At 33.9% G+C, this 18,295-nt stretch overlaps 1 protein-coding gene across 1 annotated transcript; it reads right to left on the minus strand.

The window, feature by feature from the left end:
• Positions 1-17,809: 17,809 nt before the first annotated feature.
• K441DRAFT_710141 (uncharacterized protein) lies at positions 17,810-18,068 on the minus strand (the record flags this gene model as incomplete). Its single annotated transcript, XM_067653880.1, has 1 exon — positions 17,810-18,068. A coding segment is annotated over one exon (259 nt), but the record flags the coding sequence as incomplete, so codon positions are not given.
• Between the last annotated feature and the right edge of the window lie 227 nt (positions 18,069-18,295).

Here is an 18,295-nt window from a genome sequence, read left to right on the forward strand (position 1 = left end):
ATAGAGGAGGCATTATTAATCTTAAAATAGGACCTATTTAGATAACCATTAAAGGGAGATAAATCGAGATGTCTTTTAATATATTACCATTAGGAAATAATAAAGCAGTATTAGAAATACCTTAGTTATAGAAATACAATCTAAGAATTAATTAAATTATAGGTCAGGTCAATATTAGAGATACTTAACGCCGCAAGACGCAATAATAAGCTAAGCTAGTATAGTACTAAGTTGGAGCGATATATAAGGAAACCAAAAAAGGGTTAAGCTATATACTAAAAAGATACCACAAGTATAGCAAGAAACTGTAGTCGCTAGAAAGCGAAAAGCTATTAGAGTATATAGCATGGGACTATAAAATAGAATTAGAACCAGGAATAAGTCTAAGGTTCTTTCCAATCTATAAGCTTACTAAAAAAGAAGGTAGAGCATTAAAAGAGTTTATCCAAGAAAACTTATAAAAGGGATATATTAGACCATCGCAATTATTAGCAGAATATTTAGTACTATTTATACTAAAGAAAAATAGTAAACTAAGGCTGTGTATCGACTATAGACAGTTAAACAGCATTACTAGGAAGGATAGGTATCCTTTACCCTTAATTAGCGAGATCTAAGATAGGATAGGCAACGTACAAATTTTTACGAAGATAGATCTGAGATGGGCATACTATTAGATTAGAATTAAGGAAGGCGACGAATAGAAGGCAGCCTTTAGGTTAAAGGAAGGACTATATAAACTATTAGTTATACAATTCGGGCTTATAAACGCACTAGCAACGTTCTAGAAGCGTATTAATAATGTATTAGGAGAACACTTAGATAAATTTGTTATAGTATATCTTAACGATATTATTATCTACTTAATAACTAAAAAAGAACATAGAGAATACATTAAATAGGTCTTAAAGAGACTATAAGAGGAATAGATGCTAGTAGTAATTAAAAAATGCGAGTTCTTTACTAGGAAGACTAATTTCGTAGGATTTATTATTAAACTAGGCTAACTTAGTATAGATCTAAAGAAGATCGAGGCTATAGTAAATTGGTAGGAACTAGAGAACGTTATACAGTTAAGATTATTCTTAGGGTTTTGTAATTACTATAGAAGGTTTATAGCGTAATAGTTAAAAGATATTAAGCTATTTACGCGGTTAATGAAAAAAGAAGAACTATAGGTATGGGGAAAGAAGTAATAGGAACTATTTAAGGAAGTTAAGAGGTTATTTACCTAGAAGCCAGTTCTTAAGATCTATTAGCTAGGTCTAGAAACGGTTATAGAAACAGATATATTAGACTTTGCACTAGGGGTATACTTTATATAAAAGCATCCAGATAGATGGCACCTAGTAGCATACTATAGTTAAAAGATAATACCACTAGAGTTAAACTATAATATCTACAATAAGGAGTTATTAGGTATAGTTATAGCACTAAAGGAATAGAGAGCATTCTTATAAGGCATAGAGAAACTATTTATAGTTAAAACGGATTATAAGAACCTAACGGGATTCCTAATAATAAAGGAACTTAACTAAAGATAGGTTAGATGGGCAGAGATGCTTATAGAGTACCATTTTAAGATTCAGCATACTAAGGGTATAGATAACACGAGAGTAGATGCTCTAAGTTAAAAAGCAGAACTGTAAAACGACGAGAAGCCATTAGGGGCTTTATTGCGAAAAGATATAGATAGATTAATTAGATATAATTATTTAAAAATTATAGTAACTTAGGAAGAACTAGAGAGGGTTTATAAATTATTAAAAAGCTTTTAGGTATAAAGAATTCTAGAAGTATAGCTAGAAGATCTATAGATGGATATATACGAAAATTAAGAAGTAAGGTATATCCCAAAAAGCATAGCAAAGTAATTCGTAGAAGAATTCTATAAAGGACTAACTTAAGGGCATAATAGAGCTACGGGCTTAGTGTCGAGACTCTAGGAGGAGTATATTATTAATGGAATCTAGAACCTAGTATAAAAGGTTATAAGAGAATATCTAGATTGCTAAAGGAATAAACTAATAAGGTATAAGCCATATAGAGGGCTATAACCTGTTAAAATACTAGAGAGACTATAGGAGGTTATATTATAGGACTTTATTATTAAATTGCTAAAATTAAGAGACCCTATTACCGGATAAGATTATAATACAATTTTAGTAATAGTAGATAAGCTTATAAAGTGGGGATACTTTATAGCGTATATAGAAGAGATATTAGTAAAAGATATCGCTAGAATCTATATAAAAGAAGTATTTATAAGATATAGAGCACTAAGTAAGATTATATTAGACAGAGATCTAAGATTTATAACAGCATTCTAAAAGGTATTCTTAGCGGAGCAAGGAGTTTAAGCAGCAACTTCTACTATATATTATCCGCAGATAGACAGTTAAACGGAAAGATTAAACTAGATACTAAAGCAGTATCTAAAACACTATATTAATTACACACAAAATAATTAGGTATTGTTATTACTAGTTATATAGTTTATATAATAATAATTCTTTAATTAACGTCTAATACGGATGCTATCTAGCCCCACGCAGACTACTCCGTATATAAGGGAAAAGTAATATTAACGGGAAAAAACCCTTGCTGCTAGGGGGGAGGAAAAACCCAATGAGCCACCTTAGTAGGATGAAAAACCCCGATTTGCCATGTCCGTCCGTAGCGGCGGCCCTGCAGGTCTACGGCTACGTCCTGTCCTCCTTGGATGTTCAAACTCCTTAGGAACCACTGCTTCCTTCTCTAGCTTACCCTAGCTAGGGTTCACTACGTCCCAGCTAGGCCTTGCCTATTAATTGCCGTACTGCTATTTCCTATATCTTAGCCATCCCCTATATGCTATTTCTTGTCTAACTATTACTATATACGCCATGCCTTCCCCCCCCTAGGGCCTATTAAAGGCGTAAGGGGGATTTATCCGTTCTAACTACCGTAATACTAATAAGCGAGTGGGATATTGTGTTGTATTTAGGTATCTTTTATGCCTAGGCCCCAGCTAGGCCCTTTTTAAGGGTTACTACTCTATTAAAAGAAGACAGGGAAAACCGTGGGTCGCAATCCAGGCTGCTAGGTAGTATTTAGTAGAAAAAACGGCAAGTGACCGTATGCTCCGCGGGCGATCGCCCTAGGGGTTAGGAGGGGCCGTATATTTGCTCATTCGTCTACTTATTCATTCGCGATCGCTCATTTATCAATATAAGAGGTCGTTGATGCTTTCTATTGGGGGTCAGGGGATGCTATCGAATGCCATATATCCACGTTGGATTATATAGGTGCCTTAATAGGAGAATAGCGTAGCTGAATTGTAGAGGGCTATAGTAGTGGTTTTCGAGATCTCACCATCTGAAAAATTTTCACCACCGCCTATAACGCTTATAACCACGACTACTAGGTTTTATCGCACGCTGTATAACGTCTTTACGTTGGCTCTAAGTCTAAACTTTAAAGACCTAGGTTCGTAGCCGTCACCACGTATAGGTGCAGAGTCCGTTTTTAACGGCCTATATAGTTTATATACAATATAACACTACAGGAAGAAATGGGTACGTTACTATTTAAGGCGAATTATAGATATAAGCTAAGAACATTATTATTGCCACATTAAGTAAAAAAGATAAGTAGCACAGCTAAGTAAAAGATAGAGATATTAATAAATCTTTATAAGAACCTTACGGAAATAGCTAAAGTAGTATAGCAGAGAATAAAGAAATATTATAATGCTAAGAGATCTAAGGGACCAGATCTTAAGGAAGGAGATAAAGTATAGCTACTATATAAAAATTTCAAGAGTTAACAACTAAGTAAGAAGTTGGACTATATTAGACTAGGACCTTTTAAAATTACATAAAGGATTTTACTGGTTATATTTAAGTTAAACCTACTAGCTAAAATAAAGATCTACCCTATATAGCACATCGCAATGCTAGAGCTAGTATATAGGAATATTAAGCCATTAGTCTATAAAGCAGACACGTATAAAGGACGAGAAGAAGACAAATAGTAAGTTTTAAAGATTATTAGTTATAAGGACGTTAATAATAAAATATAGTATAAGGTTAAGTAGATAGGCTATAATAAAACTACCTAGGAACTACTAGAGAATTTAAAGAACGCTATAGAAAAGATATAGAAGTATTAAAAGAAAATAGGTTAGGTAATATTAATAAGGAAGGATCGCTAAAGAATAAGTTACCTAAGGGGGACCTAAAAAGAGCGACTACTAAATTACTTAGAATTATTTCCTTTATAGGAAGAGAGTTAGTTCTCTTATTACTAAGTTCCTATAAACCTTATTCTATAAGCTTCTACTCTTTAGAGTAAACCTTCTTATAAACCCGTTTAAGACGTAAAAGACAAGTAAAGGCTAAAAGACGAGTTTTAAGAGCACGCTATTAAGCAGCTATAGCCTCTTGTTCCGCCTCTCGCGATTAACGCAATTTATTAAAAGCGCTCGAGAGCTCACTATTAAGCTTTATAGTAGTAGATTAAATATAAAACCCTATAACAAATTTATTACGGACGCTTTAAGTACAATATTACGACTACTTAAAGAAGAGACGGAAGAAGCTAGTTGGTTAATTTAGGCACGGTCTAGGATAGAGCCGATAAAACCATATAACGAGAAATAGTAACCAAGGTCACATGATGTGATCTATATAATCTATATAATCTGTATAATCTGTAATAAAGTAGGTAGAGCATACGTATATTATATATAAGAAGGATTTTATAGAAGTACGGTTGTGTATTTAAGGACCCTTAGTCCCTACCTAGATAGTTTCTTTCTTATAGTGATTCTTAGAATATAATTGGAGTTAATCTGTTGGGCAACTACTCCACTAGTTGTTATTACGTTGTTGACTTTTATACTTGCATTTCCTATACACCTAGCCTAATAATAAGCCCATTGTAGTTCTTGCTACAAGGTTCCGTTATATAATTACTACCTAGTTATAGTATTAATATAAGAAGTTGAATAATATGCCACCAAAAGCAGCCATTATAATACCATTAACGGCAGTAACTACTTTAGGGACAGGAGGTGATACCAGTATAATAGATACTGACTTACAGCAACCTGTAACGGTTAGATAACTATAGGTAATAGTTAACTAGCTAATAAATAACTATACGGTATTAGAAGAAAGACTTAATAGGATAGGAGCAGTAAAGATTAAGCTACTATTAATTAAGAGATTTATAGGAAAAAGGTTAAAGCTTAAAGGATTCCTTATATAGATACACTTTAAGGTCTTATAAAAAGGAGTAAAGTTACCTATACCCGTGGATCGGATAGCCTATATAGGACTATTCTTATTAGGAAAAGCACTTAAGTGGTTTAAACCTTACCTTATAGAGATATAGGCAAATAGAATAACAACTACTAACTAAGACGTGCGATTTATATTCTTAAGTTAGGAAGGATTCGTAGAACGACTTACGCAGATGTTTAGAGATCCGGAAGAAACAACTATAGTAGAAAGAAAACTCCAGAACCTTATATAACGAACTTTAGTAATTAAGTATATAATATAGTTCTAGACACTAGCAATATAAGTAGAGTGAAATAATAGGGCGCTTATGGCATAGTATAAACAAGGACTTAAGGCTAAAGTCTAGGACGTAATTATCCTAATAGAAGATATGGATACCCTAAGGGAATTAATAGATTAAGCGATTAAGATTAATAATAGGATCTTTTAAAGGGAACAGGCTAAGAGGGGCTAGGATAGAGTTCTATAGTTATATAAGGCGTAGAGTACGCAACAACTAAAGCTAAGTTAGAAAATATAGTATAGCGCAGAGCTAATAGACCTAAGTAGTACTAAAGAAGCCTATAAGAAATGGAGCAAACTATAAAAACCTAGAGGATAAGGATTAAGTAATTAAAGGTCTAAAAAGTAGAGGCCGAATTAGGGATCTTAATAGTAGAAGATATTCAGGCGGACTCTATAGTAAGAAAAATAGTTTAAAGAGGGAGCTTATATAAATTGCGGAAAATAGGGTTATTACGTTAAAGACTATAGAAGTGGGCAGAGTTACTATATAGTAAAAGGTATGAGACTAGTAGACGATATATATGTATAAAGGGATAATAATATACTGCGAGGAACAAAAGAATATTCAATTAGAAGTTTTGCGTTTTGTTATAATAATATATACCAAATTTATAAGGACGCTAAGTATGGCGTAAGCTATTAGCTATAGGAGCTAGCACTTATAGGATATAAAGGAACTAACGAACCAGTTCGCAGATCGGATATTAAAGATAATGAATTTAACGTAGGCGAAATATTTTATAATAATAAGGTAATAAGGGCCGCTTACTAGAAGCAAGTAGACCTTAAAGATGTTATACTAGAGGTAGAGGATAATTCCACTATAGAATAGGGAACATTAGTAGGGATCGAGACCCTACTAGACATAATGTCTATTGCTTTGTAAGACGCAAGAGAAGTAGGATAGCGAACTACTTTGGCACTTAATAAAGGTAAAAGGCCAAAGACTTAAGATTCTTAAGACGAAATAAGGCATACCTAAGGACCTATAATAGACGAAAACCGATGGAACAGGGTAGTAGCTTAGTTTAGAAATATATAAATAAGCTTGGGATAAGAGTTTCCCACAGTATAAGATTCTTAAGACGAGATAAGTAAGATTTAAGACTTTTAAGACAAGATAAGAACACTACGGACGCCTAGTTAGACTAAGGCGGGAGCTAAGCTTAAGTTAGAAGCAAGCTTAGGATTAAAGAATCTAAGGGACCAAGATTTTAGAGTACGAATGAGGACACCTATAGGTAAGAGGTAAGGAGCTTCTTTATAGATTAGAGAATCTGCAATATAAACAGCAGTTAGACTAAGAGACAGATATATAGACCCGGAAGACTTACTAGGGGAATATAGTATTCAGCCTAAAGATCGAAAGTTTAATACTAGAATTAAGAAGTAAGACGACTTTAAGGATTAAAGCGCAAGGCGTAAACTAAAAGAAACTATAGAAGAGTTNAGNCAAAGAATTATCGNATAGNAANAANAGAAACTAGATAAGAGATNTAGNATANTAGGACGTATAAAGGACAGAGTACTAGTATAAAGAATTACTAATAGGCCGAGAACAGGCATACTAAGAGCTAAGTAGCTTACTAAACTGGAAAATAAAGAGGATCTAGGGATTCTAACTAGGTTTAAAGAACGATATATAAAGGGCTGTTATAGTGTAGCAGTGAGAGGGTACTTCCTTGCGGACGGACTATGCGCGCTCTAGCGGCTGTACCGAAAGTGGTATAGATAAAGGCACAATAATAAGTGGGAAGATTTCTATATATAGCTAGACAAGAAAGTTATCCAGGACCACCTAATTATAGAAAAAGCTATAACATATATTAAAGGAGCCTTAATTATAATATTAAAGGATCTAGAGGAATGTTTAGAGGACTAGAGAAGTAAAAGACGTATCTTAGTACCTGCAAATAAAGTTATAATATTTAGATTAGCACGATAGAGGTTTAAACTTAGGGATAAAGATAAGCTAAGAGTTGACCTAAAGCACCTAGTATACTATACGCTATTATAGATTGCATACGTGGACAATATATACAAAATATATAAGAATCCAAAGGAAAAGAATTGGAAATACCCTATAAGGATATACTAGATAATAGATAAATAATAGTATAGAAATGCTAAGTATATATATAGATGGCATCCAGCAGAGGACCAAGAGGAAGGAAGTTTAGTACTTTAACTAGGAAGATTCCTTATAGAAGAATGCTTAGATGGACGACAGTAGTAGGAATGCCTAGAAAACACGTGTTTATAGTATATTAAAGATAAAAAGCGAACTAGGTATTGGCTAAAGAGTAAGCCAAGTGCACTAGGATTAAGTAGCTAATAGTTAGGAAAAGTAGAGGCCTACGGGACTAGGGGGAGCTAGTAATAAAGCCTTAGACCCTTAAAGGAATTTAAGGACGACACCTAAATTTATAAATTAAGTGGTAAGATTAGCAGTTTAAAGCGCTAATAGATAGTAGAGTAACGCGAAACTATATNTTACTAGNANNAGTTAANAGAATNGNANTACNNNATANATAAAAGGAGNAANNTTACNTATTANTTANNATTTTAGGAGATCTAATAACCTATAGAGGAGGGATTATTAATCTTAAAATAGGACCTATTTAAATAACTATTAAAGGAAGATAAATTAAGATGTCTTTTAATATCCTACTATTAGGACAGGATAAGGCAGTACTAGGTATACCTTAGTTATAGAAATATAATCTAAGGATTAATTAGATTACAGGTCAAGTCAATATAAGAAATACTTAATACCGCAAGATATAAAAATAAGCCAAGTTAGTATAATACTAAGTAAGAGCAACCTATAAAGAAATAGAAAAAGGACTAAGTTATATACTAAAGAAGTACTATAAGTACGGCAGAAAACTATAGTTACTAGAAAGTAAAAAGCTGTTAGAATATATAGCATAGGACTATAAGATAGAGTTAGAACTAGGAATAAGTCTAAAGTTCTTTCCAATTTATAAGCTTACTAAAGAAGAAGGTAGAGCGTTAAAAGAGTTTATCTAGGAGAATTTATAAAAGGGATATATTAAACTATTATAGTTATTAACAGGTTATCCAGTACTATTTATACTAAAGAAAAATAGCAAACTAAGGCTGTGTATTAACTATAGGCAGTTAAACAGCATTACTAAAAAGGATAGGTATCCTTTACCCTTAATTAGTGAAATCTAAAATAGGATAGGCAATACGTAAATCTTTATAAAGATAGATCTAAGATAGGCGTACTACTAGATTAGGATCAAGGAAGGCGATAAGTGGAAGGCAGCCTTTAGGTTAAAGGAAGGACTATATAAACTATTAGTTATGCAATTTAGGCTTATAAACGCACTAGTAATATTTTAGAAGCGTATTAACAATATATTAGGAGAACACTTAGATGAATTTATTATGGTATATCTTAATAATATTATTATCTACTTAATAATAGAGAAAGAACATGGAGAATACGTTAAATAGGTCTTAAAAAGACTATAAGAGGAATAGATGCTAGTAGTAATTAAGAAATACGAGTTCTTTACTAGGAAGACCAATTTTGTTAGATTTATTATTAAACTAGGCTAACTTAGCATAGATCTAAAAAAGATTAAGGCTATAGTAAATTGGTAGGAACTAAAGAACGTTATATAGTTAAGATTATTCCTAAGGTTTTGCAATTACTATAGAAGGTTTATAGCGCAGTGGTTAAAGAATATTAAGCCATTTACGTAGTTAACAAAGAAAGAAGAACCATAGGCATAGGGAGAGGAGTAAAAAAAACTTTTTAAGAAAGTTAAAGAGTTATTTACCTAGGAGCTAGTTCTTAAGATCTATTAACTAGGACTAGAGACGGTTATAAAGATAAACGTATTAGACTATATACTAGGGGCGTGCTTTATATAAAGGCATTAAGATAGATAGCACCTAGTGGTATACTATAGTTAGAAGATAACACTACTAGAGTTAAACTATAACATTTATAACAAGGAGTTATTAGGTATAGTTACAGTATTAAAAAAATAGAAAGCATTCTTATAAGGTATAAAGAAACTATTTATAGTTAAGATAGATTATAAAAACCTAACAGGATTTCTAATAATAAAGAAACTTAACTAAAGATAGGTTAGATAGGCAGAGATACTTGCGGAATACTATTTTAAGATTTAATATACTAAAGGTACAGACAATACGCGGGTAGATACTCTAAGCTGTAAAGCTAAACTATAAAATAAGGAAAAGCCATTAGGGGCTTTATTGCGAAAAGATATAGACGGATTAATTAGATACAATTATCTAAAAATTATAGTAACTTGGGAAAATAATAAACTAAAGAAAGTCTATAAGATACTAAAAAGCTTTTAGGCGTAAAGAATTCTAGAAGTATAGCTAGAAGATTTACAGGCGGATATATACAAAAATTGGGAAGTAAAGTATATCCTAAGAAGTATAGCAGAATAGTTTATAGAAGACTTCTACAAGGGACTAACTTAAGGACATAATAGAGCTATGAGCTTAGTATTAAGACTCTAGGAGGAGTATATTATTAATAGAATCTAGAGGATAGCTAGAAAAGTTATAAAGGAATGTTTAGATTGCTAAAGGAACAAACTAATAAGGTATAAGCTATATAGAGGGCTATAACCTATTAAAATACTAGAGAGACTATAGGAGGTTATATTATAGGACTTTATTATTAAGTTNCNNAANTTAANANANCCTATTANNNGANAAGATTATAANGNNATNNTAGTAATANTAGATAAGCTTATAAAGTAGGGATACTTTATAGTATATATAGAAGAAATCTTAGCAGAAGATGTTGCTAGAATTTATGTAAAAGAAGTGTTTATAAGATACGGAGCACTAAGCAAGATTATATTGGATAGAGATTTAAGATTTATAGTAGTATTCTAGGAAGTGTTTTTAGTAGAGTAAGGAGTTTAAGTAGTAACTTCTACTATATATTATTTATAGACAGATAGCTAAACGGAAAGATTAAATTAGACGATAGAGCAGTACTTAAGGCATTATATCAATTATGCACAGAATAATTAGGTATTACTATTACTAGTTATACAATTTATATACAATGTAATACCTTAAGAAGGAATAGGTATATTACCATTTAAGATAAATTACGGATATAAGCTAAGAACATTATTATTACTATAATAAGTAAAGAAAATAAGTAGTAGAGCCAAAGAGAGAATAAAGGATTTAATAAATCTTTATGTAGACCTTATAGAATTAGTAAAGAAAGTATAAGAAAGAATAAAAAAGTACTATAATGCTAAGAGATCTAAGGGACCAGATCTTAAGGAGGGAGATAAAGTATAGCTATTATATAAAAATTTTAAGAGTTAACGACTAAGTAAGAAGTTAGACTATGTTAGACTAGGACCTTTTAAAATTATATAGAGGATTTTACCGGTTATATTTAAGTTAAACCTACTAGCTAAAATAAAGATCTACCCTATACAGCATATCGCAATGCTAGAGTTAGTATATAGGAATGTTAAGCCACTAGTTTATAAAGCAGACACGTATAAAGGATAGGAAGAAGATAAATAGTAAGTTTTGGAGGTCGTTAATTATAAGGACACTGACGACGAAATATAGTATAAGGTTAAGTAGATAGGCTACACTAAGACTACCTAGGAGCTACTAGAGAATCTAAAAAATGCTATAGGAAAGGTATAGGAGTATTAGAAGAGATTAGGTTAGATAGTATTAATAAAGAAGGATTGCTAAAGAATGAGTTACCTAAGGGGGACCTAAGAAGAGCAGTTGCTAAACTACTTAGATCTATTTTCTTCTCTATTAGAAGAGAATCCGTTCTTTTATTACCTAGTTCCTATAGACCTTATTCTATAAGTTTCCACTCCTTAAAATAAACCTTCTTACGTACCTTCTTAAGACGGATTAGCTAAGTAGACGCTACTAAACGAGACTTAAGAGCCCGTTGTTAAGTATTAGCAGCCTCCTATTTAGCGTCCTAAGATCGGCGTAATTTAGTAAAAGTAATAAACAGTTTATTATCTAGCCGTATAGCAGTAGATTAAATATAAAACCCTAAAACAAATTAATTAGGGAACTAGACGATTATTAAGAGTAATAGGTCGCGTATATTTAGCATTAGAAGTAGAGTAAATGTCACAAGATAAATGAATATTCGCTTTAGTGCACTCTAAGCAAGAGGACGGTTATTGCGAAGATGGGTTCGCTAACGTAATATAAACTAACCCCTCTTTTAAATAGTAAGAACATAGAGACGGTATAATCTTACTAAGAGATAATATTGCAGTAATAGTGCGAGCATAACAAGCAGTTAAGGAAGAAGAAATTGCTTTAGGTATAATAAGTAATAATATTAACTAAATTAATTAGATGGATATTATACCTCTAGTAAACGACTTAAAGATATTTTAAATCTTTAAGGACAAAGATAAAGAGGAGGGAGATAGTATTACGGACGCTTTAAGTATAATATTACGACTACTTAGAGAAGAGATGGAAAAAGCTAGTTAGTTAATTTAGGCATAGTCTAAAATAAAGCCGATAGAACTATGTAACGAGGAATAGTAACCAAGGTTATATAATATAATCTATATAATCTGTATAATCTATATAATCTATAATAGAGCAGGTAGAGCATACGTATATTATATACAAGAAGGATTTTATAGGAGTATGGTTGTGTATTTAAGGACCCTTAGTCCCTACCTAGATAGTTCCTTCCTTATAGTAATTCTTAGAATATAATTAGAGTTAATCTATTGGGCAACCACTCCACCAGTTGTTATTACGTTGTTGACTTTTGTACTTGCATTTCCTACACACCTAGCCCAATAACGAGCCCATCGTAGTTCTTGCTACAAGGTTCCGTTACAAAATTACTTAGGAAACTCGTAGACTATTAAGAGTTATAGGACGCGTATACTTAGCGTTAGAAATAGAGCGAACGTCGTAGGACGAATAAATATTCGCTTTAGTATACTTTAAGTAAGAGAAAGGTTGCCGGGATAAAGGACTCGCTAGCGTAATACAAACTAACCCCTCTTTCGCACAACGAGAACACGGAGATAGCATTATTTTACCTAACAACAGCACCATAGCGACAGTACGAGCGCAACGCGCTATAGAAGAAAGAGAAGTTACTTTAGGTATAATAAGTAATAATATTAACTAAATCAATCAGACAGGTATTATACCTCTAGTAAACAACTTAGAGATATTTAGAATCTTTAAGGACGAAGATAAAGAGGAGGGAGATAGTGTTACGGACGCTTTAAGTATAATATTACAACTACTTAAAGAAGAGTTAAAAGAAGCTAGTTAGTTAATATAGGTACGGTCTAGGATGGATCCGGTAAAACTATATAACGAGGAATAGTAACTAAGCCATATAATGTAATCTATATAATCTATATAATCTATATAATCCGCAATAAAGTAGATAGAGTATACGTACCTTATATATAAGGAGGGTTTTCTAGGAGTATAGTTATATATTTAAAGGACTATAGTCCCTACTCTAGATAGTTCTTTCCTTATAGTAATTCTCAGAATATAATTAGAGTTAGTCTATTAGGCAACCACTCCACTAGTTATTATTACGTTGTTAGCTTTAGTTTATATCACCTACACACCTAGCCTATTAACGAGCCTATCGTAGTTCTTGCTATAAGGTTCCGTTATAACTAGAGCCTTAAAGACCGTAGTAAGTCTCTAGGTGTCCGATAATTCCTTATTAGGCGTAGGGGGTTTTCTAGCTTTAAGCAGCTCTTAAAGTTATTTAATTTCAGCATTAGCTGCTATAAGCTCCACCTAGGAGTTTAAGTTAGTTGCTATTTTACTATTAGAGGTATTTAAGGGTCCTACAGCTGCTTTGCCAGCTGCTATATTTCTTAGCATTATGGTATAGTTATTAGGGTAACCTTAATAGGATTCTGCAGGGGTTCTAGTCTATACATATTCTATAGATCTTGTTATTCTTTTCTATTCTTCTAGTTCTGGTAATATTCTTTAGGTCTATTACAGAGTAAGCATAAGCGGTAATAATATATAGCGAAGTAGGTATTATTAAGCTATGTATATAAACTGCGTAATAAAGTTAAGACGTTGCGTAAGGAAAGAAGGTAGGAAGACGGGAAGAAAGGGCATATATTGTTAACTTAGTTGCTTAGTTAACACATATATAGGCAGAATAGGGTTCAGGTCGTAGTCCTAGCAGAACTTAACAGAATTTAGTAGAACTTGGCAGAATATAGCAGAATGCCATAGATTGCCGTTAGATTACCATTAGATTGCCGTTAGATTACCATTAGATTGCCGTTAGATTACCATTTCGCGGTTAGTCTCTAATTGCTAAGTTAATAGAAACAGGTAGACGTATGCAAGGTATTACAGGGGTGTCCTATAATAGTACCCCCCCTTTAAACTCGAGCTTCTGTAAGATGGGGCTGTAGTAGTTCTAGGTAAAGTTTATAAAAGTCTTCTACGGCTTGTGTAAGTCCTATAGAGTTAATAGGTTCCTATAAGGACTCAGTAAAGCCTCTCCATTTTATAAGATATATATATTAGCGTTTCCATTTATTATACTTAATATCATTAATTCTTTTAATAAAGTACTCGTTCTTACTATCCACTTTAACTAGTAGGGGAGGGTCTTGTATCTGTCTAGGTAGGGTGTCTAATATAGGGGCAGTAAGGCGGAGGACTAACGTATAGAATATGGGGTGGATTTTAACTATATTAGGGAGCTTTAATCAGTAGGCATAAGGAGAGATAACCTTTTTAACCTTATAAGGGCCAGCGTTCTTCTAATTAAGTTTCTTAGTAGGTCGTTTTATGTTTAGATTTCTTATATCTAGCCAGACAAAATTATTAATTTAGTAGGCTGGTGCTAGGGTTTGTTTCTTATTCGCTGCGGCTTTATAGACAGATTAAGCCTATATTATCTCATCGGTAAGGAACTGTTGTAGTTCCTCTATCTTCTCTATGAATTTATTTGCTTCTGCAACTTATAAGGCGTAATAAGCGGGGTAAGGAACATTACTAAAGGGTTTAAAACCCATTCGTGGGTGCTAGCCGTAATTAGCTAGGAATAGGGAGACTTTCGTAGTTTCTGAGACGGAGTTATTTATAGTAAACTCGGCAAATACGAGCCAGTTAATCCAGTCATCCTATAAATACAACGTGTATATTCAAATATACTATTCTATTATAGTATTTACGCGTTCCGTTTAGCTATCCATTTCTAGGTAATATATAGTAGATAACAGTACTTTAATATAGAGTTAAGTAGTTAGTTCTTTCCAAAATGCTAAGATAAACTGGCTACCTCTATTGGAGATAATTATTTTAGGGAGTCTGTGGAGTTTCTATATATAATCTAGGAATAGTTAGGTAATAGTAGGCGTTAACATATTAAGGCAGGCGATTAAGTGTCTTATTTTAGATAGTCGGTCTATAACTACTATAATGTTCGTGCAGCCTCTACTCTTAGGAAGGTTAATAATAAAGTCGATTAAGATATCCTTCTATCTTCGGTCCAGAACGGGTAGCGGCTTTAAAAAACCGTTATACGTCTTATGCAAGGCTTTAGCTTATTGGTAGGTATAGCAGCTAAAGATATACCTTTATATTATATTGTATATATTCAGCTAATAATACTTCCATTGGAGTAGTTTTAGGGTCTTTCCTTAACCTAGGTGGCTGGCGATAGGTAGATTGTGTACATATTTAAGGAGTTTAAGCTTAAGCTTATCGTAATTAGGGATAACTAGACAGTTCTAGTAATATAAGCAATTTCCACAGGCTTCGTATTTACTTAGAGAAATCTTTTTAGAGCGTCTAATACTATCTTATATTAGCTTAAGCGTCTCTTAGATAAACTCGTTATTCAGGTATTTGTTAACTATAATCTATTCAATTAATTAATTAGTTATTTTAAGGACGTGTACCATAAGATCTTTAGTGGGAGGGTTAAATAGTTTAGGGTGAAGCAGGGTCTGATTTCGGTAAGAGCGCGCTTCTTCTAGGGCTGGCGCGTCTTATAAGTATTGGGTTAGGGCATTAGGCTTCTAACCTTGGATGCCTAAGTGGTACATAATTAAGAATCGGAAACGAGATAGATATTCTAACTAGCGGGCCTAACGATAACTTAGCTGTTTCGTAGTCGTGAAGTACTATAGGTTTTTATAGTCGCTGAGGACCTTAATTAGAAATCTAGCGCCTTCTAGTTTGGGTTGCTATTATTTAAAACACCTAATAATAGCCAATAATTCCTTATCGTAGATCTCGTAGTTATATTTAGCTGGGCTTAGTTATTTTAAGAAGTATACTATAGGGTATAATACTCCATCCTCGTTATACTAAGATAGGATGCCTCTGGTGACATAGTTAGATAAGTCGGCTTCTATAACACTTATTTAGTTTAGGTTAAAGTATTAGAGCACGGGCGTAGTAGTAAATATAACCTTTAAATAGGTAAAGGCCTTCTTATATTCCTTATTAAAGATAAAGACTTTATCCTTTTAGGTTAGAGCTATAAGGGGTGAAACTAGGGCGGAAAAGTTATTAATAAACCGTTGGTAGAAATTAGCAAATCCTATAAAGGCTCTTACGTCCTTAACGTTCTTAGGTTCTTGCCAGTTTATAATTACTTTAACTTTCTTTAGGTCTATTTATATACCATTTATAAAAATAAGAAGTCTAAGGTATAGAACTTCCGTTTTATAGAACTCGTATTTATCTATATCTAATTATAGACTAGCTCCGTATAGGGCTTATAGGATAAGGTTAACGTATTTCTAATATTTGGTCAGGTTATTACTATATATTAGGATGTCGTTAATATAAGTAGTATAGAAGATGTCTAGGTACATCAGGAAATTTTTTTTCGGGCTCGTTATTGCAGTTTGCGGCAATTTGCGGCAAACTATACGGTCGCGGCAGTCGTATATGGTCTTGTACGGTTTGCGCATTTTGCGGCAAACTGCATAGAGCCTACGTATTTTACAGCAACTTACAGCAAACTGCATAGAGCCTACGCATTTTATAGCAACTCGCAGCAAACGCGTAGAGCCTGTGTATTTTACACGTTTTGTATATTTTATATATTTTATATATTTTGCACATTTTGCATATTTTATACATTTTATATTTTGTATATTTTATATTCCTATATAACTATATAAAATGTAGAGCTATTTATTAAGCAATTAAGATAAGGGGGATACCCTTTACAAAGGCTCCAAATTATTAATTGGCGGTATTCCTAACGATCTGCTGGCTGTGTACCGATTTCCTAACTAGGCCTAGTGCCTGCCTGCCTGCCTGCCTACCTGTCTATCTGTCTGTCTGTACCCTGCCTATGCCTACCTGCCCTATGCCTACTGTCTATGCCTAACTATCTGTGCCTACCTGTCTGTGCCTACTGTCTGTGCCTACCTGTCTGTACCTACCTATCTATGCATACCTGTCTATGGCCTAACCTGTCTATACCATACCGTCTGTGCCTACCGTCTGTGCCTCCTAATCTGTGCTACTGTCTTATGGCCTACCTGTCTGTAATTTGGGGGGAAAGGTCGGCCCGATCCAAAGGCTCCGCCTGATTTTGATTGATTGATTAATCGTATATTAATTCGAATCGTTCTCTACGTGCCCGTTTGCTGGCTGTATATTCGAACGGTGGTCGTCTAGCTCTGGCGACCGGTCCTCAGACTGTGGCTGCCGTTCTGGTGCCTCCCTAGGGTAGGGAGGATGTAAGGAAGGAAGGGTAAAAAATAAGGTGGGCTACCTAGGGTATATAGATAAGGGGGTACACTTGGCAGAGGCACGTGTAGAGGCTATCGGGGAATATAGCGGGGACCCGATGCAGAGCTTCGTGTAGAGCCTCCGTATGTCGCGCAAAGCCTCGTGCAGAGCCTCTGTACGTAGAGCTTCGTGTAGAGCTTCGTGCAGAGCTTCGTGTAGAGCCTCCGTATGTAGAGCTTCGCGCAAAGCCTCGTGCAGAGCCTCTGTACGTAGAGCTTCGTGTAGAGCCTTGTGTAGAGCTTCGTGCAGAGCTTCGTGTAGAGCCTCATGCAGAGCCTTGTGCAAAGCTTCGTGTAGAGCTTCGTGTAGAGCCTCGTGCAGAGCTTCGTGCAGAGCTTCGCGCAGAGCTTCGTGTAGAGCTTTATAGTATTTTTATTGCGTTTTTATTGCAGCCGAAAATTAGGGTCTACTTAAGTCGCAATTTGCGGCAATTTACATGGGTAGCCTATGTATTTGTAGCAAATCGCCGCAAGTTGCCGCAAATCGCTAAAATCGCGACTTACGCAGGTTTTGCAGACCCCGATTTTCGCTTGCGACAACGTGCCCAAAAAAAAAAAAATCCTGATGTAGGGGTGTAGGGTATTGTTTATATAATATTGAAACGAGCTTAGGGTGTTTATGAGGCCGAAGGGTATTACTAAGTACTTAAATAGTCCATATTGGGTACGAAATATAGTAAGCTATTTGTCCCCTTTTATAATATAGAGACAGTTAAATACAGAGATAATATCAAGCTTTATATAGTAATAAGCCTTACTTAGTTGGTTCAGTATCTCCTATATTAACAGGATCGGATATCGGTTCTTAATAGTAACGGCGTTAAGAGCTTAGTAGTCTATATAAAAGCGCAGACCGCCGCCGGGTTTCTTAACAAAGATTACTAGTACGGCTATAGG

This window comes from Cenococcum geophilum (assembly GCF_001692895.1).
Source record: "Cenococcum geophilum 1.58 unplaced genomic scaffold K441scaffold_1, whole genome shotgun sequence".
NCBI classification, from domain to species: domain Eukaryota; kingdom Fungi; phylum Ascomycota; class Dothideomycetes; order Gloniales; family Gloniaceae; genus Cenococcum; species Cenococcum geophilum.